Raw genomic sequence first — 27,371 nt, 5'->3', positions numbered from 1 at the left:
TGCTCCCAGAAAGCCATCAGCATGACTGAGCTTCTGCTTGCCACAGCAATGGCCTCTTGAGGCAATCCTCCCTTTCACACTTCTTCCACTCAATCACAGCACTTTCTGGGGTGCCTCCCAAGGAAAGTAGTTCCTCACTTGTCTCAGGAGAAACCAAAACAAATACCAATCAAAAGAAATTCTGAGTAAAAGGATCAGACAAATGGCTTTTAAGACCATGAATAGATACCTTCTGTGTCAAGTAGGTAACTACAGCGAATTCAAACTTATTGAAGCTTTAGTGAAAGTCTGTTATACAACATTGTCTCATTGGAGTATGATGAGGGGAATTAAAGAAGCCCCTGTTCCCACATAGAGTTCTGTGTATAAAACAGATGGAATAGCCAAAAAAGCCAAGATATGAGTAACAGAGAGATTTCAGAGGATGCAAGAATTGGAGGAAGTGGTTAATGCAAAGGATAAAAGTCTCCGAACACCCTGAGACATAAAAGTGATTGATATGAGGTTTCTCCTCAGATGGGAAACAATTGCTCAGGCTATTTTTCTTTCTATTAAGGAAAATAAGGACTAAACCAGATCAAGGACTTAGGAGCATAAAGGTGGCTGCAATGTTGGCTTCCACTCGTCAAACTTTCAGAGCTTGTTGCTGAGGATGGAATCAGGAGATGGACACAGACGAGAATCCCCTTCTCATAAGGCAATGCCCCGTGCATTACTGGGGCAGAGGCCAAGTGCATGGCACTTAGAAAAAGGCATGGCTGCTTCAAATGGGCAACAGTGAACAAGGCGTTCAGGGTGTGTTGATGTTTAATCTAAATACTGAGTGCCTAAGTGACCTATATGCAGAACTGTTGAGTAAAGGCAATGCAGAAAAATGTATTGGTGTAAACCCAAGTCCCTATGTCCAGGGTCTCTACAGTAAAATAAATGTATAAACTTTATGCATGGGTTTATTCTCAGACCTCATTTCACAGAGGCCCTAATGACCATGAAAACAAAATACTGTTGGATATGTTAATTTTTAGTGGAAAAAAAATATGTACAATGTAGACAGAAAAGCAAAAACAATGAGTCAGAAAATGATCAACAATTCTACAATCTCAAATAACTAAATGTTAACAAATTATTCTTTCTAGATAACTATTACCACAATTGATGGCATAAAGAGATGGTAAAGGTGATTAACTGAAGTGATCTATTCTGGATTAAAGTCACAAGTCACATTTTTCTCCCTCTCTCTTAAGAGAAATGCTTCTTTCTTTAGTTTATTTGTCTGAAGGATTTCAATCTCCAGGGACAGCTTGTACACTTCCAGGGCCAATTTCACCTCCTCTGGCCTTGAGAGGCACTGCAAGAGTTTCCTTCCTGTGACTACTTGTTCACAGCCTTCAGGATACTCCTAAAGGAGAAACACATGATGAGTATGCTTGAAAGACTTCTCTCCTGATTGTTAGGGGGCACAGTTCATGTAGAAACAGGCAGGGTTACAGATTCAGGACCAAGACACACCCCAGGACTGGTGGGGGAGCAGGAAAACCAGAAACACCTTGCTTCCCACCATCATCTTCCTGAGAGGAATATAACTCTGCTCTGAGACAGCCTCCCAGAAAGCTTCTGTGGGAACAGACACTACTTCTGACCATCCAGAAATGGGAAAAGAGTATATCAAATCCTCTAGAAAAGTTGGGAGTCACTACTACCAGCTCTGAGACCCTCCACTCCAAAGGGGCTCAGTTTTCTCTGATCACAAGTGAGAGCAGGAAAACTTTGCATCTCCTATCGGACCAGAAGGCTCCAAAGCGAAAATGAGAGTTCCTTTGAATGAATGAATCTTGACAAGTCAGGTACCACTTTTGCTGGCAGGACAGTGCTTTGGGGTTTAATAAAACAAAAATTACCTCAAATTGTGTGACTTACCCACTCACACTTGGGCACCTCCGGGTACCAGGTTCTGTCCTCTGAGCAAGTGATATTTTCAGAACCAACCACACTATAGCCAGACTCACACTGGATAGTAATTATTTCAGGTTCAACATATCTAACCTTCTCCACAGATAACCTTCCATATTCTATCTCTGGCCTCAGACACAATGCTGCAATGGAAACATAACTTTAAGCAATACACAGATCTAAGAAAAAACATGCAAGCCTAGGGTATTAAGAATGAACTGTATTTAAGTGTTGCTAATTGTTTTACCTTTTTTTTAATCTTGAGAAGAAAAATAATATTCATTAGCATATTTATTGAGCATTGGGATAGTACTTTATCAGACTTTGGGGTAGATCTTTATGTGATCGTCTTATTTAAGTCTCACTATTTTATCTAAGGTTAAGTGACATACAGAGAGGTTAAGTGACTTGCTGAAGGACATATAACTATTTTAAATAGCCTAACAATATAAAAAGGGCTGCTGCTGCTAAGTCGCTTCAGTCATGTCCGACTCTGTGCGACCCCATAGACAGCAGCCCACCAGGCTCCCCCGTCCCTGGGATTCTCCAGGCAAGAACACTGGAGTGGGTTGCCATTTCCTTCTCCAATGCATGAAAGTGAAAAGTGAAAGGGAAGTCGCTCAGTCGTGCCCGACTCTTAGCGACCCCATGGACTTCAGCCCACCAGGCTCCTCCGTCCATGGGATTTTCCAGGCAAGAGTACTGGAGTGGGTTGCCATTGCCTTCTCCAATAAAAAGGGCATGTGACCCCAAATCTTCAACTATCAAATCAGCTGTCTCTTGTATCTTGATTCCTGTAAGACAATAGAGGAAAATTTTTCCCTCTTGCTTATTATTCTCCTGTGTGCAAAGGAGACGATGGTGGCAAATCATCCCCGAAGTTGTTGATGATGAAATGATATTAAACCTCTGTGCATGCAATAATCAGACCTCATTTTGACCTCATGTCCCCATAACAGCTGGAAAATTAGGAGTCCCTCACCACACAGCTACACTGTGAGCAGCTAGTGCCCTGCACTGGCACTGATAGAAATACTTGTGATTTCACAATGCTTGGCATTAGTCCACTAGGGCTTACATTCTAGACCAACTTTTCATGAAAAATTTCCTGCAAGCCACAGCTACATGCAGATAGAATGTACCATCTGTAGACTATTTCTGGAATTATACAAGAAACTGACAAATGGAGATGCCTCACAAAGGCCGAATTTTGTACCTGGAAAAGAAGGGGAAATTAATGTTCTGTGTGCCCTCTGTACTTTTTGCTTTGGATACCATCAGACCATAGTAATTATTTTCAATAAATCAAATCAAATGGTTTTTTTGCTGCCTCTCACAGGAAAGAAACTGTGCTCTCAATCCTTTGATGATAGTCCCACCCCCGCCCCCTTAAAATGAAGAGGGAGCCAGAGTTACCTTTACACTGAGGGACCGCAGGTGACCAGCCTGAAGATGTGCAGGAGAGTTCTTTTGCGCCAACCAGGATGTACCCTTTATCACATTCATATACAGCTTGGTGATCAAATGTAAAGAATTTAGAGACTACTTTATGTTGTCCATGGGCAATGACAGGAGGGGATTTACAATCTTGAGGTGAGACATAAAAGTAAAAGAAGGTCAGCATGTAGAATGCATATAACACGTCCTAGTATCTGTGTGGTTCAAAGGAGGCTTCCTCCTTCTGTCTTCCCTACCCATCCATTCACTCAGCCAAACGCAGGACTCGAGCTGCCTTCATGAAGGCCTGAGGCTGGGGAACCACAGAAAGGTTACAATGGACTGACAAGCACTTAGGATTGGCTTCATTTTTTTGAAAATTCACTAAACTTGACACTATTTAGGAGCCATTTTGACAGGAAGACGGAATTAAGTCAAAGTCACACTGTGCTGGTGTCACATTCCACTGCTTTTGTGCTAAATGCAGAGATGTATGTCTGGGAGAAACTAAAGATGCAAAATAAATCTGCAATCTCTGACTCATTTCTCCCAATAAGACCAGTCCATCTATCTTCCCAAGAATATACTCACTGTCCTCTAAAATAGTTCAGAAAGAGCTCATAGAAAGAATAAGAATGATGGCTTGCATGTTGGAACAATGGACACGACACAGTGCTGAGCACCTGTGTGAAAGAGAACAGTCAGGACCCACACACACTGCATGAGGAGTTTAAATAAAACAGGTCATTGGAAATGCCTTCCCTGGTGGTTCAGATGGTAAAGAATCTGCCTGCAGTGAGGGAGACCTGGGTTTGATCCCTGGATCAGGAAGATCCTCTGGGGAAGGGAATGGCAACCCACCCCAGTATTCTTGCCTGGAGAATCCATGGATAGAGAAGCCTGGTGGGCTGCCTGGTGGGGTTGCAGAGAGTCAGTCATGACTGAGCAACTAACACTTGACACTTTTGGAAATGTCAGTAAAATGTTAAACTGATGGACAATAGTATCTACAGTACTATCCTAAGATGCCTCCTTGAGGCATGGAAAATGTGATGCCAACAATGAGGTTCAAATGCTGGAGTTGCTGTGGCAAGTGGTAGAGAGAGTGATTAAGTGATTCAGAAGAGTGAGTATGCTGGAGTAGATGTGCCACACACATGCAGGAAACTCCACCAAGTGACTATGTTGTCTGGGAAGACCTGGAGGATACATTTACCAAGGACAGAAGGAATATCATAATGAGAGGAGCACTGTATCAGAGACCAGAGCTGATGATGGGAAGACTGTTAAAGAACAAGGTTCACTCTTAGCAGTCACAATCTGAGTGGTGCTCATAGGCTTTAGAAGCTAAGTAAATGTAATCATCATAAGGAGTGGCAAGTTAGAGATACAACCAGACTGAGATTAGGAAGATGGTTAATAGAACATGACATTCCTTAGGGTGAAAACAGATGAGCAGCCAACTAGATACTACTCAATCTGTACCATGGAAAGAAATAAAGGATGGATGATCAGGAGGCTGATGGCCTTTGGTCCATTAAAAATTACAATCTGTTGCTTAGTTTCTGGACCTGTACTATTAATAATCTCAGGTCTGGAGATCACTAACTGAAGAAAAAAGTTTCCATGACTAAGGAGACTACAACAACTTGAGACATATGCACAGTAATGAGTTCCCCAGTCTTCCAAGAGGACCTGTGTCCATTTACATAAGCAATTATGCACAGATGAGAAGTGCATAATAATCCAAGTATTATTGGACATAGAGTTTGAGTTGACATAGATACCTGGAACCATCAAGGCTCCCTTATTAAACCACTTGGTGGGCATTTCCGTTATCTTTGAAAGTGTGGGCCAGATAGACAAAATTGGTCACTGGCATAATCCCCATATTCATCCTTGGCCTATGGGTTAAGATTGTCCTATCCAAGAAAACCAAGTAGAAGTCATTGATATGACCTATATCTTCCCCTTAGAGGCAAAGAAGATAAGTTCTTTTAAATATCATTTACCAATGTGTAGAGGAAACGGAGAAATATGTGCCAGTCTTAAATAATTAAAGATGCAAGAGTGGTCATCGTATCCCCATGTATTTCATAAGTCTGTCTACTACAAAAAATTCGGATTCTGGAGAATTACAGTAGACTACTAAAAACGCAACAGCATTGCAGCCACTGTACCACATGTGGTATCTTTGCTAGAGCAGATTAACATGTCTTCTGGTAGATGAGGCCACTGATTCAGCAGAGGCCTTCTTTGCCATCCCTGTCAGAAAAGAACATCACAAGAAGTGTGCATACATATGGAAAGGTCAAGATCCTCCATCTGCATTTTTAGTCCTTGGCTGTGATAACACTTCTGTCCTTGTCATAAGAGAGTCTGAAAATATCATGGCCATGCAGGCACCCATAGAACAGCACATTGATACAGAACATCAATGGCATCATGTTAACTTTACTGAATAAGCAAGACTAGGTGGCATGATGATGTTCCAGAGTAAGGAAGGTAGAGAAGGAAGAAAAGATGTAAACTCTGAAAGGCAGGTTTAAATAGATTTGAGCAGGTTTTATAATGTAGTAGGTAAAGGCACATGGACCAGAAAGAAATGAAGAAAAAAGAATAAATACCAAGAAACAAAAGGTAATAATTGAAATGTCTAGCTTATCTATTAGATGTGGTCCATTTTCATTGATTCAGAAAATGGAGGGAAACCAGCAAAGTCAAAGAATGGGAACAAATAATGGGGGATAAAAAGAAAGTTGGACTAATGAGCAGTATTTTTTAACAAACTTATCCACTTAAAAAACATTCAGTATATACACGTTTTTAACCTAATATGCTTTTTGTTGGTGTGTGTGTGTTTTGTTTCATTTTTCCAACTGAATGATGCTTCAGGAAAGGATTTTCACTGCAAGTTCATTTCCTTTGTTCAAATTGTACAAACGAAGCTAGGTAAAAAAAAATACAACACATAAAAACATCAGATCAGACAAATCACCACCGTTACACATTTCTTAAATTCTAAACTTACATTGTAAAAGCAAATTATGAAAAAGGCGTGCGTGGTAGGGAATGAACAATGGTATAGTTCCTCTCTCTTGATGGAAGTCACAACAGTTACTAATATTTATCCCCCTGTGAAGTTCATTGTTCTAATTTCCATTATCCAAGGAGGAAATCTGTCCTTGAGGATATCCAAAACCCTATTATGCTATGATATTAGAAGCATCCTTGATATTGGGACAAAAGACAAGCTTGTTCTCTGACCAAGTGATTGATCCATAAGCAGCACAATAATAGGGTCATTTCACTAGTACCAGGTGTCCTGAGAGGGTGCCCAAATGTTTCAACCAGGGGGTCCTGAGATCAACATACTCACAACTGAGCAGTGGATGGGAACTTCTAGGTTAAAAAGTGCCAAAGTATAAGAGAAATTTCTAGTATTGGAAACTTTTCTCAGTTCACACACACTTCAGAAGAACTAAGTAGATTTCCAAGAGGAGAAATCAAAGTTAAATTTAATAATTTCATCTGCCTCTAGATTGTCCTTCTTTAGTAATGTTCCAACACTTAAACTGCAAAAATGTAAGGAGGGGAAAAATGACACTCATCTCAAGATCTGATTTTCTATCCTTTCATTCATTTAGCAGATAGAGACTGAAAGCTGATGGGTGCTGAGCTTTGTACCCCTCCCTATCTTTAAGAAGTCAGCAGTTGGCTTTAGTGAGAATAAGTCAGGAGCTATAGAATTTGTGCCAGCTTTATTCAACATTTTCTTTTTTAAAGTGTGGATTTGGATCTGACCATATGAATGCACAGTTATAAGCATTTTTTTTCTTCTGCATGAAATTGATCAGGATCCTGTGGGGCTCCTGGGCACAGAAGCCCTTCTATCCCTGGTTTCTTGTAAGGAACACACCTTCAACCTCCATGACATTCCCCGAATTCCAAAGGGCAGATTCTAACAAATATTAATTTAGGAAAGGAAGGGATGAAAAGACAAGGGAGGGGCACCCAAGAAACAATTGAGCCTTGAGGCAGTCTTGGTCTGCCTCAAGGATACATAACAATGTCTTTAAACTATTTAAGATGTCAGCTTCCCACTGACATCTAATAGAAGCAGAAGATATTAAGAAGAGGTGGCAAGAATACACAGAACTATACAAAAAGATCTTCAAGACCCAGATAACCAAAATAGTGTGATCACTCACCTAGAACCAGATATCCTGGAATGTGAAGTCTAGTGGGTCTTAGGAAGCATTGCTGCCAATAAAGCTAGCAGAGGTGATGGAATTCCAGCAGATATTTAAAATCCTTAAAGAAGATGTTATTAAAGTGCTGTACTCAATATGTCAGCAAAATTGGAAAACCTAGCAGTGGCCGCAGGACTAGAAAAGGTCAATATCATCCGACTTCCTAAGAAAGGCAGTACTGGATCTTCTGTTCAAACCACCAGACAATTGAACTCATCTCCCATGCTAGTAAGATTTTGCTCAAAATCCTCCAAGCTAGGCTTCAGCATTTGTGAACTGAGAACTTCAAGATTGCAAGTTGGGTTTAGAAAAGGCAGAGGAAACAAAGCCAAAAGCTGGTTCTTTGAAAGGATAAATAAAATTGCCAAACTATTATCCAGACCCATCAAGAAACAAAGGGAGAAAAAGCAAATCAATAAAATTAGACATGAAAATGGAGAGATCACAACAGACAACACAGAAATACAAAGGATCATAAGAGATTATTATCAGCAATTATATGCCAATAAAATGGACAACGTGGAAGAAATGGACAAATTCTTAGAAAAGTACAACTTTCCAAAACTGAACCAGGAAGAAATAGAAAACCTTAACAGACCCATCACAAGCACGGAAATTGAAACTGTAATCAAAAATCTTCCGGCAAACAAAAGCCCAGGTCCAGACGGCTTCACAGCTGAATTCTACCAAAAATTTAGAGAAGAGCTAACACCTATCCTACTCAAACTCTTCCAGAAAATTTCAGAGGAAGGTAAACTTCCAAACTCATTCTATGCGGCCACCATCACCCTAACACCAAAACCTGACAAAGATGCCACAAAAAAGAAAACTACAGGCCAATATCACTGATGAATATAGATGCAAACTTCTTAACAAAATTCTAGCAATCAGAATCCAACAACACGTTAAAAAGATCATACACCATGACCAAGTGGGCTTTAGCCCAAGGATGCAAGGATTCTTCAATATCCACAAATCAATCAATGTAATACACCACATTAACAAATTGAAAAATAAAAGCCATATGATCATCTCAACAGATGCAGAGAAAGCCTTTGACAAAATTCAACATCCATTTATGATAAAAACTCTCCAGAAAGCAGAAATAGAAGGAACATACCTCAACATAGTAAAAGCTATATATGACAAACCCATAGCAAACATTATCCTCAATGCTGAAAAGTTGAAAGCATTTCCCCTAAACTCAGGAACAAGACAAGGGTGCCCACTTTCACCATTACTATTCAACATAGTTTTGGAAGTTTTGGCCACAGCAATCAGAGCAGAAAAAGAAATAAAAGGAATCCAAATTGCAAAAGAGAAGTAAAACTCTCACTATTTGCAGATGACATGATCCTCTACATAGAAAACCCTAAAGACTCCATCAGAAAATTACTAGAGCTAATCAATGAATATAGTAAAGTTGCATGATATAAAATCAACACACAGAAATCCCTTGCATTCCTAAACACTAATAATGAGAAAATAGAATGAAAAATTAAGGAAACAATTCCATTCACCATTGCAACGAAAAGAATAAGATACTTAGGCATATATCTACCTAAATATATAGAAAACTATAAAACACTGGTGAAAGAAATCAAAGAGGGTACTAATAGATGGAGAAATATACCATGTTCATGGATCGAAAGAATCGATATAGTGAAAATGAGTATACTACCCAAAGCAATCTATAGATTCAATGCAATCCCTATCAAGCTACCAACGGTATTCTTCACAGAGCTAGAACAAATAATTTCACAATTTGTATGGAAATACAAAAAACCTCGAATAGCCAAAGCAATCTTGAGAAAGAAGAATGGAACTGGAGGAATCAACCTGCCTGACTTCAGGCTCTACTACAAAGCCACAGTCATCAAGACAGTATGGTGCTGGCATAAAGACAGAAACACAGATCAATGGAACAAAATAGAAAGCCCAGAGATAAATCCATGCACCTATGGACACCTTATCTTTGACAAAGGAGGCAAAACTAATACAATTATGTAAAGTTTAAAAATAAAATAAAATTAAAAAAAAATAAAGACAATATCTTTAACAAGTGGTGCTGGGAAAACTGGTCAACCACTTGTAAAAGAATGAAACTAGAACACTTTCTAACACCATACACAAAAATTAACTCAAAATGGATTAAAGATCTCAACGTAAGACCAGAAACTATAAAACTCCTAGAGGAGAACATAGGCAAAACACTCTCCGTCATTCGTCACAGCAGGATCCTCTATGACCCACCTCCCAGAATACTGGAAATAAAAGCAAAAATAAACAAATGGGACCTAATTAAAATTAAAAGCTTCTGCACAACAAAGGAAACTCTAAACAAGATGAAAAGGCAGCCTTCAGAATGGGAGAAAATAATAGCAAATGAAGAAACTGACAAACAAATAATCTCAAAAATATACAAGCAACTCCTGCAGCTCAATTCCAGAAAAATAAATGACCCAATCAAAAAATGGGCCAAAGAACTAAATAGGCATTTCTCCAAAGAAGATATACAGATGGCTAATAAACACATGAAAAGATGCTCAACATCACTCATGATCAGAGAAATGCAAATCAAAACCACTATGAGGTACCATTTCACGCCAGTCAGAATGGCTGCGATCCAAAAGTCTACAAGCAATAAATGCTGGAGAGGGTGTGGAGAAAAGGGAACCCTCTTACACTGTTGGTGGGAATGCAAACTAGTACAGCCACTATGGAGAACAGTGTGGAGATTCCTTAAAAAACTGGAAATAGAACTGCCATATGACCCAGCAATCCCACTACTGGGCATACACACTGAGGAAACCAGAATTGAAAGAGACACATGTACCCAATGTTCATTGCAGCACTGTTTATAATAGCCAGGACATGGAAGCAACCTAGATGTCCATCAGCAGATGAATGGATAAGAAAGCTGTGGTACATATACACAATGGAGTATTACTCAGCCATTAAAAAGAATACATTTGAATCAGTTCTAATGAGGTGGATGAAACTGGAGTCTATTATACAGAGTGAAGTAAGCCAGAAAGAAAAATACCAATACAGTATACTAAAACATATATATGGAATTTAGAAAGATGGTAACGATAACCCTGTATGTGAGACAGCAAAAGAGACACAGATGTATACAACAGTATTTTGGACTCTGTGGGAAAGGGAGAGGGTGGGATGATTTGGGAGAATAGCATTGAAACATGTATAATATCATATAAGAAATGAATCGCCAGTCCAGGTTTGATGCAGGATGCGGGGTCCTTGGGGCTGGTGCATTGGGATGACCCAGAGTGATGGTACGGGGAAGGAGGTGGGAGGGGTTCAGGATGGGGAACACGTGTACACTCGTGGTGGATTCATGTTGATGTATGGCAAAACCAATACAATATTGTAAAGTAATTAGCCCCCAACTAAAATAAATAAATACATATTTTAAAATAAATAATAATTCAGAATAGGAAAAAAATAAAAAGCAGAGACATTACTTTGCCGACAAAGATCTGTCTAGTCAAAGCTATTGTTTTTCCAGTAGTCATGTACAGATATGAAATTTGCACCATGAAGAAGGCTGAGTTCTGAAGAACTGGTGCTTTCGAACTGTGGTGCTAGAGAAGACTTTTGAGAGCCCTTTGGACACCAAGGAGATCAAACCAGTCATTCCTAAAGAAAATCAATCCTGAATATTCATTGGAAGGACTGATGCTGAAGGTAAAACTCCAGTACTCTGGACACCTGATTCAAAGAGCTCACTCATTGGAAAAGACCCTGATGCTGGGAAAGATTGAGGTCAGGGAGAGAAGGGGGAAACAGAAGATGAGATGGTTGGATGGCATCACTGACATGAGTTTGATCAAACTCTGAGAGATAGTGAAGGACGGGGAAGTCTTGCATGCTGCAGTCCCTGGGGTCGCAAAGAGCCAGACATGACTGAGCAACTAAACAACAATGAGACAAAAGACCTCCACCCCCAAAACCATGCGATTCTGATGACAGAAATCAAAGAAGACACAACCAGATGAAAAAATACCATGTTTGTAGATGAAAAGAATCAATATGGCTAAAACGACTATACTACACAAAGCAGAGTCAATGCAATCCCTATCAAACTACCAATGGAATTTTTCACAGAACTTGAGCAAAAAGTCTTAAAATTTGTAATGGAGACACAAAGATCCTGATTAGCCAAAGCAATCTTAAGAAAAAAACAAAGCTGGAGGAATTAGCCTCCCTGACCTCAGACTATACTGCAAAGCTACAGTCATCAAGAAAGTATGATATTCATACAAAAGTAGAAATATAGATCAATGGAACCGGATAAAAAAACCCAGATAAAACACATACACAAAGGGGGCAAGACTACACAATGTTGGAAAGGCAGTCTCTTCAAATGATGCTGGGAAAATCATATACAGCTACAAATTTAAAAAAATAAAATTAGACCATTCTTTAACACCATAGACAAAAAATAAGCTCGAAATGGATTAAAAACCTAAATGCGAGACCAGACTCTATAAAGCTCCTAGAGGAAAACATAGGCAGAACACTCTCTGACATAAATTCCACCAGCATCTTTTTCAATTCATCTCCCAGAATAATGGAAATAAAAACAAAAATAAACAAATGATTAAACTTAAAACTTAAGTTTACTTAAGTTAAAACTACTTAAACTACTAAACTACTTAAACTCAAAAGCTTTTGCACAGCAAAAGAAACAATAAACAAATGAAAAGACAACAACAACAAAAGACAACCCACAGCTTGGAATATTTGTTAATGATGTAACTGAAAAGGGATTAGTCTCCAAAATTTATGAAAAGCCCATGATGTTTGCTGATGCTACTGCTGCTGCTGCTAAGTCGCTTCAGTCGTGTCCGACTCTGTGCGACCCCATAGATGGCAGCCCACCAGGCTCCACCGTGCCTGGGATTCTCCAAGCAAGAACAGTCACTGCTGCTGCTGCTGCCATGATGCTTAGCACTATCAAAACAAACAGCCTAACCAAAAATGGGCAGAAGTCCTAAATATTGACGTTTCTCCAAAGAAGACATACAGATGGACAAGAGGCACATGGAAAGATGCTCAGTATCACCAATTATTAAAGAAATGCACATCAAAACTACAATAAGATATCACCTTACAGCAATCACAATGGCCATTATCAAAAACTCCACAAACAGTGAATGCTGTGGAGGATGTGGAGAGAAGGGAACCTTCCCACACTGTTGTGGGAATGTAAATTAGTACAGCCACTATGAAGAACAGTATGGAGGTTCCTTAAAATCTAAGAATAGAACTACAATATGACCCTGCTATCCCATTCCTGGGCATATATCTGGAGAAAAACATGGACTGAAAGGATGCATGCACCTCAATGTTCATTGCAGCACTGTTTACAATGGCCAAGAAATGGAAGCAACCTAAATGTCTATGAATGGATAAAGAAGATGTGGTACATAAATACAATGAAATAATACTCAGCCATTACAAAGAATGAAATAATGTCCTTTGCAGCAACATGGGTGGACCTAGAGATTGTCGTGCTGAGTGAAGTAAGTCACACAGAGAAAGAGAAATATCACATAATATCACCTACATGTGAAACCTAAAAGGAAATGATACAAATGAACTTACAAAACAGAAACAGACCAACAGACTTAGAGAATGATCTTGCGGTTGCCAGGGGGAATCATGGGGGAAGAGATAGTTAAGTAGTTTGGGATGGACACATACACACTACTATATTCATAATGGATAACCAACAAGGACCTACTGCATAGCACATGGAATTCTGCTTAATGTTACGTGGCAGCCTGGATGGGAATTGTGTTTGGGGAGAATGGATATACAGACATGAGTCCCTTTGCTGTTCACCTGAAACTATCACTGCATTGTTAATTGGTTACACAGTTAACAAAATAAAAGTTTCAAAAAAAAACAAAAAACAAAAAAAAAGATTTTTAATATAGATAGAAAAACAAATATATTCACTAAAAACTTGGTAAATAAAATGCAAAGAATTATAATCTCCATCAATTTGACATGAAAAACTTCTTTTAAAAAATGTGTTTCCATAAGGTCTTACCTGGTCTGCATTCTGGTGTTCTAGGACTCCAAGTGCCATGTTTTGTACATAAAGCATCAAACATATATTTACTATGACATTCATATGAAATCTTATCTCCACTGATATAGGTACAGTGAGTACTAGTGCTAGGTCTTCTGTGTAGAGTGATGCTTCCATAATTATTCAGGTTTGGTTCTGGGCAACATACCTCTAAAAAAAAATAAAAGAAGACTAATAGTAAAATCACTATGAGGAGGCTCCTATGGCTAAATCCCATTTCTACCTTTAGAAGATCTCATCACTGAAGAGAGATTGGGATAACAGGGACACCAAGTCTGTTCTCCCAGTCCCTGATTTGCTAAAGCACTCCAGCTCATTTGTTTCCAATACCTTATTTAAGTGGTGGTAAAAGATTTTATTAATGATATTTTAATTCCATGATATTAAGGTCTTTCTTTTTATTTCCACAAAATGAGTTTGAATGACTGCAATTAAACTTTAACTCCTAATGTGAAACAAATAATCTTTCAATATGTGAACTACCATTTTTCATTATTTATGAAAGTGAAAGGCACTTAGTCATGTCCAACTCTTTGCGATCCCATGGACTATATAGTCCATGGAATTCTCTAAGCCAGAATACTGGAGTGAGTAGCCTTTTCTTTCTCCAGGTAATCACTCCCAACCCAGGGATCAAACCCGGGTCTCCTGCATTGCAGGCGGATTCTTTACCAGCTGAGCCACAAGGGAAGCCCAAGAATATTGGAGTGGGTAGTCCATCCCTTCTCCAGCAGATCTTCCCAGCCCAGGAATTGAACTGGGGGTCTCCTGAATTGCAGGTGAATTCTTTACTAACTGAGCTATCATTATTTGTGCATTTCACATATTTTTTCAATTCCAATCTACAGAATAAAGTTCCCTGTATTCTGTGCCTCAGTGTCTTCACCTCTAAAATGGCAAGACTCCCATAGATAGGTATAAAAATGCATGTTGTCAATTGCAGAGTCCCATAAAATTGCATCCATATGTCTCTCAGTCCCTCACTTACTCTCAAGTGAGACTAGAGACAGTCTCCTTCCTGTCCTATTGAGGCAAAAACACTGAGTCAGGGATCAGAGTCTGTCTTTTAGAGGCAGGTCATTCAGCCCACAGTCCCATCACTCAAGAGACATGAGACACAAGTCACGCTGAAGTTGGTTGAGTTCATGACTACTTCACAGACTTTCCTCTGCAAAGCACCCCAGAGCCTATACTGGGGAGGAAAGGGCTGTTATGGAGGTCTGACTCAAGCAATGGTTGAGTTGTATTCTACATTCTACCTTTACCAATATTGGAGCTAATACTTAATCTGTGTAATATTTGACTTCTGTGCTTGTATCTCATTTGATTCTGAATCAGGATAAGATTATAATTTCTCAGCTCAAACTCCAAGAAATTTATGGTCCCTTCTGGTGATAATAGTTCATATACAGTTCAATTAATATAATGTCAAATTTATTTTGAGGGAAAAATTACATCCATTTAAGATGAAAAATCAAGCTCATACTGAATATTTAATATACAAAAAGATTTACAAAAAAAGAAACTCACCCTTACATTCTATGTATGGGCTCCACTCCAAATTGCTCTGACAAGTCACAGTTGTAGGTCCATCTGTCTCTGGCTTATAGCCAAAATGGCACTTGTAGCTCAATACAAACCCAATATCATACACTTGCTGTTCTGTTTGTGTCTGGTGGTCATATCTTTCCCACAAGGCATGAGGGATGTGTGGTAAGCCAAGACAACCATCTGCTCATAAAGAAACAAAAAGGGAAAAGTACACTCTCAATAGGGATGCAACAATGATCAATGAGCCTGTCATATAAAAGGGTGGCAAGTCCTCGTTCAGCCAGGAGCCAGCCTACCATGGCTGATGAATCAGCCATACCAGAAAACACACAGGACAGGCATCCAAATGTGGAAGGCATCAGAGAAGTTCTTACTAGGGGCACTGACAAGTGATTTCTGTGTGTTGTGCCAACTTTTTAAAATGTGAATTCTTTTTCATCTTCATTTTATATCACAAACTTTAGTCTCTGAATTGAAACATTGGGCTTGCTAGGTAGGTATGGCTGGAGAAATGTTTCAGGCAAACACATCAAACTTTCTTGTTTCCTGACTAATAGAAGAAAATAAACAAGAGCCATTCCTCTTATTCAGATGACATCAGGAGCTTTATCATTGAAGGGTTTGTCAAGAACAAATAAAATACCAAGTGACTTTTGAGCCTAAATCTGTGTCTTGTCATCTTCACTCTTTCCTGATAATACAGGTTCACAATATGGAAATATAATACAAACACGTCAATTTGGACATTTATTATATTTTCATCTTCAAGGGTAAAGGTCTTTTTAAACAGTTTTATTGAGAGACAAGTCACATAACATAAAATTCATCCATTTAAAGTATGCAATCCAGTGGTTTTCAGTATATTTACAGAGTTTTCCAACCATCACCACTATCCAATTTTTGGATATTTTTACCAACCCAAAAATAAATTCAGTACTTGTTAGCAGTTACCCCCTAGTCTTGTCTTCTCCCAGGTCCTAGAGACCACTAAAAGACTTTCTCTCTCTATGGATTTTCCTAACCTGGACATTTCAAATAATGGATGTCTGGTTCTTAAAATGAGGATAATACTAGTGCCCACAATTCTGGACAGAATCCATTGAATTAATTCTTGCTATAAACCTATACTAGCATCAAGTCATTATTATTACTATTAAGATAATTTTCAGGGATCCACATGAGTTTATAATTTCAGAGTATGAGAATTACATTGATAGTTAATCCATACAAAATTTTGTGTAAGTTAGAAAAAGACCTTTTTCCCTCAGGGCTCTTTACTGTTTATCTTTAAAACAATTATCATATGATCTTTGTTAGAACAAAGCAATTTTCTATCAAGTTCAAGAAAATTGTTGAAATAAACATACTATATTTTGAAATAAACATACAATAAACAGTTTATTGTAGAGCAACCTCTACAATGCTAAACTCTATCTTTAGGGGTGGAGTATGCACAACCTTTACAACTGTGTGTGACAGCTTTTTGTGATGTTATATGGTCTTGCACAGTATACTGTAATCCTTTTTTTCAACAAGAAAAAAAAGAGGGATTGATCTAAATTTAAACTTCTAGTGTGATTCAGATGTGCTTAGGCATGTAAGTATGCTCCCAATAATATTTCTGGATATCTTTATATGCCAAACATTGAAACTCTTTCATGGTCCATACTTACTGAGTTCACAAGTGGGAGGAGGAGGATTCCAGCTATTATCAGCTTCACAATGGATTAAACTATCGCCTTCAAGCCGAAAACCTTTATTACAGGCATATACAATAGACTGTTGATAAGTATAGATGGGTCCAAACCCAGAGGTTATTTTTCCATCTTTAACCACTGGTTGAACACAAATGACTTCTAAAAATCCACAAGAAAAGACAAATTTCAACTTTTAAAAGCTTCAGTAAAATGAGATTCCATCATATCAGTGCTATTTGTTACCACAAACTGGTACAGCATAAATATCAGTTTACCAAATTAACCACTGCGTCATTAAAATAATTAGTTTTTCTTTGAATAATTTCACCTCCCCCAATACCTTTCCCTTCCTTTTTCTTTTAAACTAAGAATTCAAACCAAAATTCATCATTATGACTTACTTTTACAAGAAGGAGGGCTTGGACTCCAAACACCTATTGTCTTATTTTCCACTCTGCAAGAAATGGAGGCTTTGCCTAACATTGAGAAGTCACGGTCACAGCTGTAGGTGACAGAAGAGCCATATGTGTAGAAGTCTTCATCGCCACCATTGTGTCTCCCATTACTAATGGTTGGAGGAGGTTCACACTTGGCAACTGAGATGAGTGAAGAGGAAGAAAAAATGAGGGAAGTCATCCTTAAAATCTAATATTCATGATGCAAATTCTAATGAAGTGTATAAGAAGCAACAATGAGGGACATGAGTTTTATTATTACCTAACATGTAATAAAGTTTAAGTTCATAGTCAAGTCAAAAAGAGTCTTTGCTTACTTATACATTGTGGGAGAGGATCACTCCAGACAACTCCTTTATCTTGTAGCTGACAATAACTGTTGGCTGAGCCAATTAAGACATACCTGAATAAGACAGGATTGAAGATTTTAATGAAATTATTCCTAGTATAAATTAAGTTGAATAAAGAAGTCTGAACAAATAGACTTACTATTCTATATTAAAAATGAAGAAATAATATTTTATCACATAATACTTTCCATTAAGAATGCCATTCTGTAAAATTTTATCACTGCAATGAGATGTGTATCTGTTCATTTGTTCTTTTATTCTATAATTTAATACTATCCTGGCAAATTAAACTTTAAACTTGATCTCATCAAATCTGGGTACTCAAGTAAATGAATAAACAGACAAAGAAGCATGTTACTTTCCTAAGTGAAATGATTAATCCTGATTAGCCATGGGACATTGGCTTGCTTAAAGCAAGAGTGGTGATGGTGTTTATATCTGAAAAGTAGGGAGATTTCCTGGGCACCACCTTGTACTATTTCCATGCCCTCTAATTAAAGCCAGTGAAAACTATAACAACCCAATACATGCAGGACTGCAAATTGTCCTTAAAGAATAAAGGTTCACACATCTTGGGTCAGAAATCAAGTCTCAGTAAATTTAAGAAAATTGAAATCATATCAAGTATCTTTTCCAGCCATAATACTATGAGACTAGATGTCGATTATGGGGGGAAAAACTGTAAAATAAATAAACACATGGAGATTAAATAATACATTCTAAGTAATGAACAAGTTACTGAAGAAATAAAAAGGGAAATGAAAAAAATCTTTAGAAACAAATGGCAATGAAAACACAACCCAAAACCAATGAGATGCATCAAAAGCAGTACTAAAGGGAAGTTTATAGCAAGACAACCTTACCACAAGAAACAAGAAAAAATCAAATAAAAAACCTATGTTAGGTAGTTAGAATAGAAAACAGGAGTCCAAAATCAGATCAGATAAGATCAGTCACTCAGTCGTGTCCGGCTCTTTGCGATCCCATGAATCACAGCACGCCAGGCCTCCCTGTCCATCACCAACTCCCAGAGTTCACTCAGACTCATGTCCATCGAGTCAGTGATGCCATCCAGCCATGTCATCCTCTGCCGTCCCCTTCTCCTCCTGCCCCCAATCCCTCCCAGCATCACAGTCTTTTCCAATGAGTCAACTCTTCACATGAGGTGGCCAAAGTACTGGAGTTTCAGCTTCAGCATCATTCCTTCCAAAGAAATCCCAGGGCTGATCTCATTCAGAATGGACTGGTTGGATCTCCTTGCAGTCCAAGGGACTCTCAAGAGTCTTCTCCAACACCACAGTTCAAAAGCATCAATTCTTCGGCGCTCAGCCTTCTTCACAGTCCAACTCTCACATCCATACATGACCACAGGAAAAACCATAGCCTTGACTAGACGGGCCTTTGTTGGCAAAGTAATGTCTCTGCTTTTGAATATGCTATCTAGGTTGGTCATAACTTTCCTTCCAAGGAGTAAACGTCTTTTAATTTCATGGCTGCAGTCACCATCTGCAGTGATTTTGGAGCCCAGAAAAATAAAGTCTGACACTGTTTCCACAGTTTCCCCATCTATTTCCCATGAAGTGATGGGACCAGATGCCATGATCTTCATTTTCTGAATGTTGAGCTTTAAGACAACTTTTTCACTCTGCACTTTCACTTTCATCAAGCAGCTTTTGAGTTCCTCTTCACTTTCTGCCATAAGGGTGGTGTCATCTGCATATCTGAGGTGATTGATATTTCTCCCGGCAATCTTGATTCCAGCTTGTGCTTCTTCCAGTCCAGCGTTTCTCATGATGTACTCTGCATATAAGTTAAATAAGCAGGGTGACAACATACAGCCTCAAGGTACTCCTTTTCCTATTTGGAACCAGTCTGTTTTTCCATGTCCAGTTCTAACTGTTGCTTCCTGACCTGCATACAAATTTCTCAAGAGGCAGATCGGATGGTCTGGTATTCCCATCTCTTTCAGAATTTTCCACAGTTTATTGTGATCCACACAGTCAAAGGCTTTGGCATAGTCAATAAAGCAGAAAGAGATGTGTTTCTGGAACTCTCTTGCTTTTTCCATGATCCAGCGGATGTTGGCAATTTGATCTCTGGTTCCTCTGCCTTTTCTAAAACCAGCTTGAACATCATGAAGTTCACGGTTCACATATTGCTGAGGCCTGGCTTGGAGAATTTTGAGCATTACTTCACTAGCATGTGAGATGAGTGCAATTGTGCGGTAGTTTGAGCATTCTTTGGCATTGCCTTTCTTTGGGATTGGAATGAAAACTGACCTTTTCCAGTCCTGTGGCAACTGCTGAGTTTTCCAAATTTGCTGGCATATTGAGTGCAGCAGAGTCCAAAATGGCGGTGGCTAAAAGACAAGGAGGCAGGCAGCTGCGACCAGCACACTAAGCGCGGCTGTGAGGAGCTACCCACAGCCGAGGTCGGGGCAGTGGCCGAGAGTGCCAGGCTGCAACGGTGCAGGAACAGCCGAGAGGAGCTATCCCGTGTCCGAGGTCGGGGGGGCGGCCAAGAGGAGCCACCCCGCGTCCGAGGTCGGGGGGCGGCCAAGAGGAGCCACCCCGCATCCGAGGTCAGGGGCGGCAACGAGAGCAGTTACCCCACGTCCGAGGTCAGGGGCAGTGGCCAGGAGGAGCTACCCTATGGCCCCACGCCCGAAGCCAGGGGCGGCGACCAGGAGGAGCAACCCCACACCCGAGGCCCGGGGTGGCAGCCGGGAGGACCAACCCCATGTTCAAGGAGCCGTGGCTGCGCAGGTGAAGGAGGGCCTAGAGGAGCTATCCCATGTTGAAGGTCAGGAACGGCGGCGGTGAACAGATACCCCTCATCCAAGGTAAGGAGCAGCGGCTGCGCTTTGCCGGAGCAGCCGTGAAGAGATAACCCACGCCCAAGGTAAGAGAAACCCAAGTAAGACAGTAGGTATTGCAAGAGGGCATCAGAGGGCAGACACACTGAAACCATACTCACAGAAAACTAGTCAATCTAATCACTCTAGGACCACAGCCTTGTCTAACTCAATGAAACTAAGCCATGCCCATGGGGCAACCCAAGATGGGCAGGTCGTGGTGGAGAGATCTGACAGAATGTGGTCCACTGGAGAAGAGAATGGCAAACCACTTCAGTATTCTTACCTTGAGAACCCCATGAACAGTTCAGTTCAGTTCAGTTCAGTCCCTCAGTCGTGTCCGACTCTTCGCAACCCCATGAACCACAGCACGCCAGGCCTCCCTGTCCATCACCAACTTCCGGAGTTCACTCAGACTCAAGTGCATCGAGTCAGTGATGCCATCCAGCCATCTCATCCTCTGTCATCCCCTTCTCTCCTCCTGCCCCCAATCCCTCCCAGCATCAGAGTATGAACAATATGAAAAGGCAAAATGATAGCATACTGAAAGAGGAACTCCCCAGGTCAGTAGGTGCCCAATATGCTACTGGAGATCAGTGGAAAAATAACTCCAGAAAGAATGAAGGGATGGAGCCAAAGCAAAAACAACACCCAGATGTGGATGTGACTGGTGATAGAGGCAAGGTCTGTTGCTGTAAAGAGCAATATTGCATAGGAACCTGGAATGTCAGGTCCATGAATCAAGGCAAATTGAAAGTGGTCAAACAAGAGGTGGCAAGAGTGAATGTCGACATTCTAGGAATCAGCGAACTGAAATGGACTCGAATGGGAGAATTTAACTCAGATGACCATTATATCTACTACTGTGGGCAGGAATCCCTTACAAGAAATGGAGTAGCCATAATGGTCAACAAAAGAGTCCAAAATGCAGTACCTGGATGCAATCTCAAAAACGACAGAATGATCTCTGTTTGTTTCCAAGGCAAACCATTCAATATCACAGTAATCCAAGTCTATGCCCCAACCAGTAACGCTGAAGAAGCTGAAGTTGAACGGTTCTATGAAGACCTAAAAAACCTTTTAGGACTAACACCCAAAAAAGATGTCCTTTTCATCACAGGGGACTGGAATGCAAAAGTAGGAAGTCAAGAAACACCTGGAGTAACAGGAAAATTTGGCCTTGGAATACGGAATGAAGCAGGGCAAAGACTAATAGAGTTTTGCCAAGAAAATGCACTGGTCATAACAAACACCCTCTTCCAACAACACAAGAGAAGACTCTATACATGGACATCACCAGATGGTCAACACTGAAATCAGACTGATTATATTCTTTGCAGCCAAAGATGGAGAAGCTCTATACAGTCAGCAAAAACAAGACCAGGAGCTGACTGTGGCTCAGATCATGAACTCCTTATTGCCAAATTCAGACTGAAATTGAAGAAAGTAGGGAAAACCACTAGCGCATTCAGGTATGACCTAAATCAAATCCCTTATGATTATACAGTGGAAGTGAGAAATAGACTTAAGGGCCTAGATCTGATAGATAGAGTGTCTGATGAACTATGGCCTGAGGTTCATGACATTGTACAGGAGACAGGGATCAAGACCATCCCCATGGAAAAGAAATGCAAAAAAGTAAAATGGCTGTCTGGGGAGGCCTTACAAATAGCTGTGAAAAGAAGAGAAGCTAAAAGCAAATGAGAAAAGGAAAGACATAAGCATCTGAATGCAGAGTTCCAAAGAATAGCAAGAAGAGATAAGAAAGCCTTCCTGAGTGATCAATGCAAAGAAATAGAGGAAAACAACAGAATGGGAAAGACTAGAGATCTCTTCAAGAATTTTAGAGATACTAAGGGAACATTTCATGCAAAGACGGGCTCAATAAAGGACAGAAAAGATATGGACCTAACAGAAGCAGAAGATATTAAGAAGAGATGGCAAGGATACACAGAAGACCTGTACAAAAAAGATCTTCACGACCCAGATAATCATGATGGTGTGATCACTCACCTAGAGCCAGACATCCTAGAATGTGAAGTCAAGTGGGCCTTAGAAAGCATCACTACAAACAAAGCTAGTGGAGGTGATGGAATTTCACTTGAGCTATTTCAAATCCTGAAAGATGATGCTGTGAAAGTGCTGCACTCAATATGCCAGCAAATGTGGAAAACTCAGCAGTGGCCACAGGACTGGAAAAGGTCAGTTTTCATTCCAATCCCAAAGAAAGGCAATGCCAAAGAATGCTTAAAATACCGCACAATTGCACTCATCTCACATGCTAGTGAAGTAATGCTCAAAATTCTTCAAGCCAGGCCTCAGCAATATGTGAACCGTGAACTTCATGATGTTCAAGCTGGTTTTAGAAAAGGCAGAGGAAGCAGAGGTCAAATTGCCAACATCCACTGGATCATGGAAAAAGCAAGAGAATTCCAAAGAAACATCTATTTCTGCTTTATTGACTATGCCAAAGCCTTTGACTGTGTGGATCACAATAAACTGTGGAAAATTCTGAAAGAGATGGGAATACCAGACCACCCGATCTGCCTCTTGAGAAATTTGTATGCAGGTCAGGAAGCAACAGTTAGAACTGCACATGGAACAACAGACCGGTTCCAAATAGGAAAAGGAGTACCTCGAGGCTGTATGTTGTCACCCTGCTTATTTAACTTATATGCAGAGTACATCATAAGAACCCTGGACTGGAAGAAGCACAAGCTGGAATCAAGATTGCCGGGAGAAATATCAATCACCTCAGATATGCAGATGACACCACCCTTATGGCAGAAAGTGAAGAGGAACTCAAAAGCCGCTTGATGAAAGTGAAAGTGCAGAGTGAAAAAGTTGTCTTAAAGCTCAACATTCAGAAAATGAAGATCATGGCATCTGGTCCCATCACTCATGGGAAATAGATGGGGAAACAGTGGAAACAGTGTCAGACTTTATTTTTCTGGGCTCCAAAATCACTGCAGATGGTGACTGCAGCCATGAAATTAAAAGACGCTTACTCCTTGGAAGGAAAGTTATGACCAACCTAGATAGCATATTCAAAAGCAGAGACATTACTTTGCCAACAAAGGCCCGTCTAGTCAAGGCTATGGTTTTTCCTGTGGTCATGTATGGATGTGAGAGTTGGACTGTGAAGAAGGCTGAGCGCCGAAGAATTGATGCTTTTGAACTGTGGTGTTGGAGAAGACTCTTGAGAGTCCCTTGGACTGCAAGGAGATCCAACCAGTCCATTCTGAAGGAGATCAGCCCTGGGATTTCTTTGGAAGGAATGATGCTGAAGCTGAAACTCCAGTACTTTGGCCACCTCATGTGAAGAGTTGACTCATTGGAAAAGACTCTGATGCTGGAAGGGATTGGGGGCAGGAGGAGAAGGGGACGACAGAGGATGAGATGGCTGGATGGCATCACTGACTCGATGGACATGAGTCTGAGTGAACTCTGGGAGTTGGTGATGGACATGGAGGCCTGGCGTGCTGCGATTCATGGGATCGCAAAGAGTCGGACACAACTGAGCAACTGAACTGAACTGAACTGAACTGAACCTAAGGAGAAACACTCCAGAATTTTCTTTCATGCATAATGCCAAGTTATTGTGGTCTGTAAGTGAATTAATAGCCAAGTTCTGTATATGCTTAAAAGATCAGATCACAGCATAAGATGTGCCTACAGTTAACACATATTATTACTTCTCTGCTCCATCACCTTGGTGCCATAACACACAGCCAGAATTACAGCAAACCCAGCTCCTGAAGGATGTCCTCCTTCATATAGTCCAACTTCTGATCCAAGTACATTAGCACTGCAGAGAAGGGCAACAACTTCTACAAGACATTCTCATCTTTGAAGTCGAAGGCTAAGAGGTAATGAAAGAACAATATGAACCCCAGTCTATACTCATGGGTATACTCTAGTGCATACTATGACTTCCAGTCTATATTCCACTCAGCCACGTGATTCTTCTTTTGGTTTTACATCTCCCACTTCAAATCCACCTTCCCTTTTTGACTGCCTGCCCTGCTGACCTCAGGTCACGGTAGCAAACATAAAAGAAACAGCCTCCTGTACACTTTCGCCAGCTGCCAGACTGTTATCAAGTCAGATTCCTATAGCAAATCCATATATATACACCTGAGTTAGTCCTAACTAATATAACTGATATAGAAAAAAAAAAAGCTACAATTAAAAAAAGTATGAAAATGGAAATTAAGAAGTAAAATAATCACTCTTTGCAGAGGATATGATTGCAAACTGGGTAATCCCTAGAGAATTAAACTGAAAAACTAATATAAATAATAAAATAATTTAGAAAATTAGCTTAGACATTAAGTTTACATGCAGAAATCAAGCATATTTGTGTATAAATACACATATAATATTACAGTATTTAATGGAAGAAATGATCCATTTAAAGTAGCAAAACTAGGGGCTTCCTTGGTGGCTCAGTGGTAAAGAATCCACCTGCTAATGCAGGAGATATGAGTTTCATCCCTGATCCAGGAAGATTCCACATACTTCTGAGCAACTAAGCCTGTACGCCACAACAATTGAGCCTGTACTCTAAAGCCCAGGGGCCACAACTACTGAGCCCATGCATCAAACTACCGAAGCCCACACACCCTGTGCTCTGCAACAAGAGAAGCCACCACAGTGAGAGGCCAGTGCACCACAATTAGAGAGTAGCTCCACTTGCCACAACTCGACTAAAGCTCTTGCAGTAACAAAGATCCACCACAGCCAAAAATTAAATAAAATAAGTAAAAAATTAAAAATAAATAAATAAAATAGAAAAACTAAAATACCTAGGTTTAATCACTTCAAGAAGTGCAGAAAGAAAATATTGAAACACTTCTAAAGAAACGAGAAAAACACTAAAATAAATAGGGTATAGCACCCCAAAACAGGCCACTTTGGCATCAGTATTATTTTTAGCTAAAGGTACCCGAAAATTAGCAGATGCAAGAAACTTCTGACCTCCCCTTTTCTTCAAGAAAGCAGACCAAATTCCCATGTGAAAGATGACTTTTCTATACCAGGAGGAAAGAACATTTTTATCACCTAAAATAAGAGTACTGAGGCCAAGAGAAGTGTGTACTAAAAGATCATGTTAAAAATAATGCTTATCTCTCTTTAGCCACCATATATATTTTCATTGCTGTCATTGCTGTTTAGTCACTAAGTTGTGTCCAACTCTTTGTGACCCCATGGACTGTAGCCCACCAGGATCCTCTGTCCATGGGATTTTCCAGGAAGGAATACTGGAGTGGGTTACCATTTCCTTCTCCAGGTGATCCACAAATACTATTCTTTGCGCAATCTAATATATAAAGCGTGGGGTAGATGTGGCAGAGTAGGAGGACATGGAGCTCACATCTCCTCACGGCTAGGGCATCTACCAGGCACTGGCGGTGGACCTCAGACACCTAAGGATGGGAGGAACTCCTGTGTTACCAGGTAGGACATGGGGGGAAGGGAAGGGGGAGGAGAAGTGGAAGCGGGAGGAATTGGCACCCCTGCGGCTCAGCTTGGGGGAGAAAAGGGATTCCCAAGCTGGGAGAGGGCCACCCACAGTGGGGATGTGGAGAGACCTTGGGGAATCATAGGATCAAAAGTCAACACAGCCAGTATTTCCCCTGCCCACTCAAACCCTAGGAAGCCTACTGGGATCTCAGACCTGAACTTTCACCCTCTGAGGCCCCCTCTAGCTGCAGGGTTCCTGGGGGGAAGAGAGGGAAGGAGGAAGGAAAAGTAGACGCCAGTAGACCCAGTGCTCCTGAGATGCATGTGGGGGAGGGGAAGGGTTTCCACACTCAAGTGAGGACCATCCAGTGAGGGGCCCAGAAGAGATAAGGAGAAACATTCCAGGGATTGGATTGGAAGGGAATGGAACCATTGTTTCCCCCCTCCAGTTTCGACCCTGGAATGCCTGTTGGGGTCCTGTTGCCTGAACCTTGGAGCATTGAGGTACCCTCTAGCTCTGCTGAGCCCTAAGTCCTGCCTCCATCACCCCTCAGGACTGGTACTGAGCCCCCTCCCCACACCTGCCTAAGCCCCATTCTCTCCTAAGACCTGCCCCCCTACAGCCAAAGCCTTTTCCAGCATCTTTTTCCTTCTCTTTTCTTTTTTGCTGTTGTGCTTCTGTTTTGCTGTATTTTTGTTTCATTTATGTTTTTATTTTTTCTAATATATTTTTAATTTTCTAATTTAACCTTTTGTTCTTTGTTATTGTTATATTTTTTTTCTTTTACCTTTTTTTTTTTTTTTTTTTTTTTGCTCTGAGGGTCAGGAGTGAGCTCCTGTAGTGACAGAGTTGCATCCAAACCATTGGACTAACACAGAACCTCAGACCAAAGGGAATATTAATCAGAGTGAGTTATCCTGGAGGGCCTCATCTCAGCACCAAAACCTGGCTCTGCCCAACTGCCAGCAACTCCAGTGCTGGAAACCTCAGGCTAAACAAGTAAGACAGGGACACAGCCTCACCTACCAAAAAAAAAAAAAAAATAAGACCACAAAAACATATATTACAAGGTTAAAAACCTACAAGACCAAATAAATGAAGAGGAAATAGGCAACCTACCTGAAAACGAGTTCAGAATAATGACAGTAGAAATGATCCAAAATCTTGGAAAAAGAATGGAGGCATAGATCCAGAAAATACAACAAATATTTAACAAGGACCTAGAAGAAC

At 40.3% G+C, this 27,371-nt stretch overlaps 1 protein-coding gene across 11 annotated transcripts in view; it reads right to left on the bottom strand.

The window, feature by feature from the left end:
* Nucleotides 1-932: 932 nt before the first annotated feature.
* Nucleotides 933-27,371, bottom strand: part of C4BPA (complement component 4 binding protein alpha) — a 47,108-nt gene continuing 20,669 nt past the window's right edge. For all 11 annotated transcript variants that reach the window (XM_027564371.1, XM_027564367.1, XM_027564370.1 and 8 more), the window contains 8 exons: nt 17,788-17,873; nt 17,417-17,611; nt 16,992-17,174; nt 15,298-15,498; nt 13,726-13,917; nt 3,367-3,537; nt 1,918-2,093; nt 933-1,399 (listed from right to left, as the gene is read on the bottom strand). In XM_027564371.1, the coding sequence (XP_027420172.1) occupies nt 1,196-1,399; nt 1,918-2,093; nt 3,367-3,537; nt 13,726-13,917; nt 15,298-15,498; nt 16,992-17,174; nt 17,417-17,611; nt 17,788-17,873 (1,408 nt within the window). In that variant the 3' untranslated portion in view covers nt 933-1,195. The remainder of the gene's footprint in view (nt 1,400-1,917; nt 2,094-3,366; nt 3,538-13,725; nt 13,918-15,297; nt 15,499-16,991; nt 17,175-17,416; nt 17,612-17,787; nt 17,874-27,371) is intronic.

Source organism: Bos indicus x Bos taurus, chromosome 16 (genome assembly GCF_003369695.1).
Source record: "Bos indicus x Bos taurus breed Angus x Brahman F1 hybrid chromosome 16, Bos_hybrid_MaternalHap_v2.0, whole genome shotgun sequence".
Taxonomy (NCBI): domain Eukaryota; kingdom Metazoa; phylum Chordata; class Mammalia; order Artiodactyla; family Bovidae; genus Bos; species Bos indicus x Bos taurus.
This window is presented reverse-complemented; position numbering and strand designations above follow the sequence as displayed.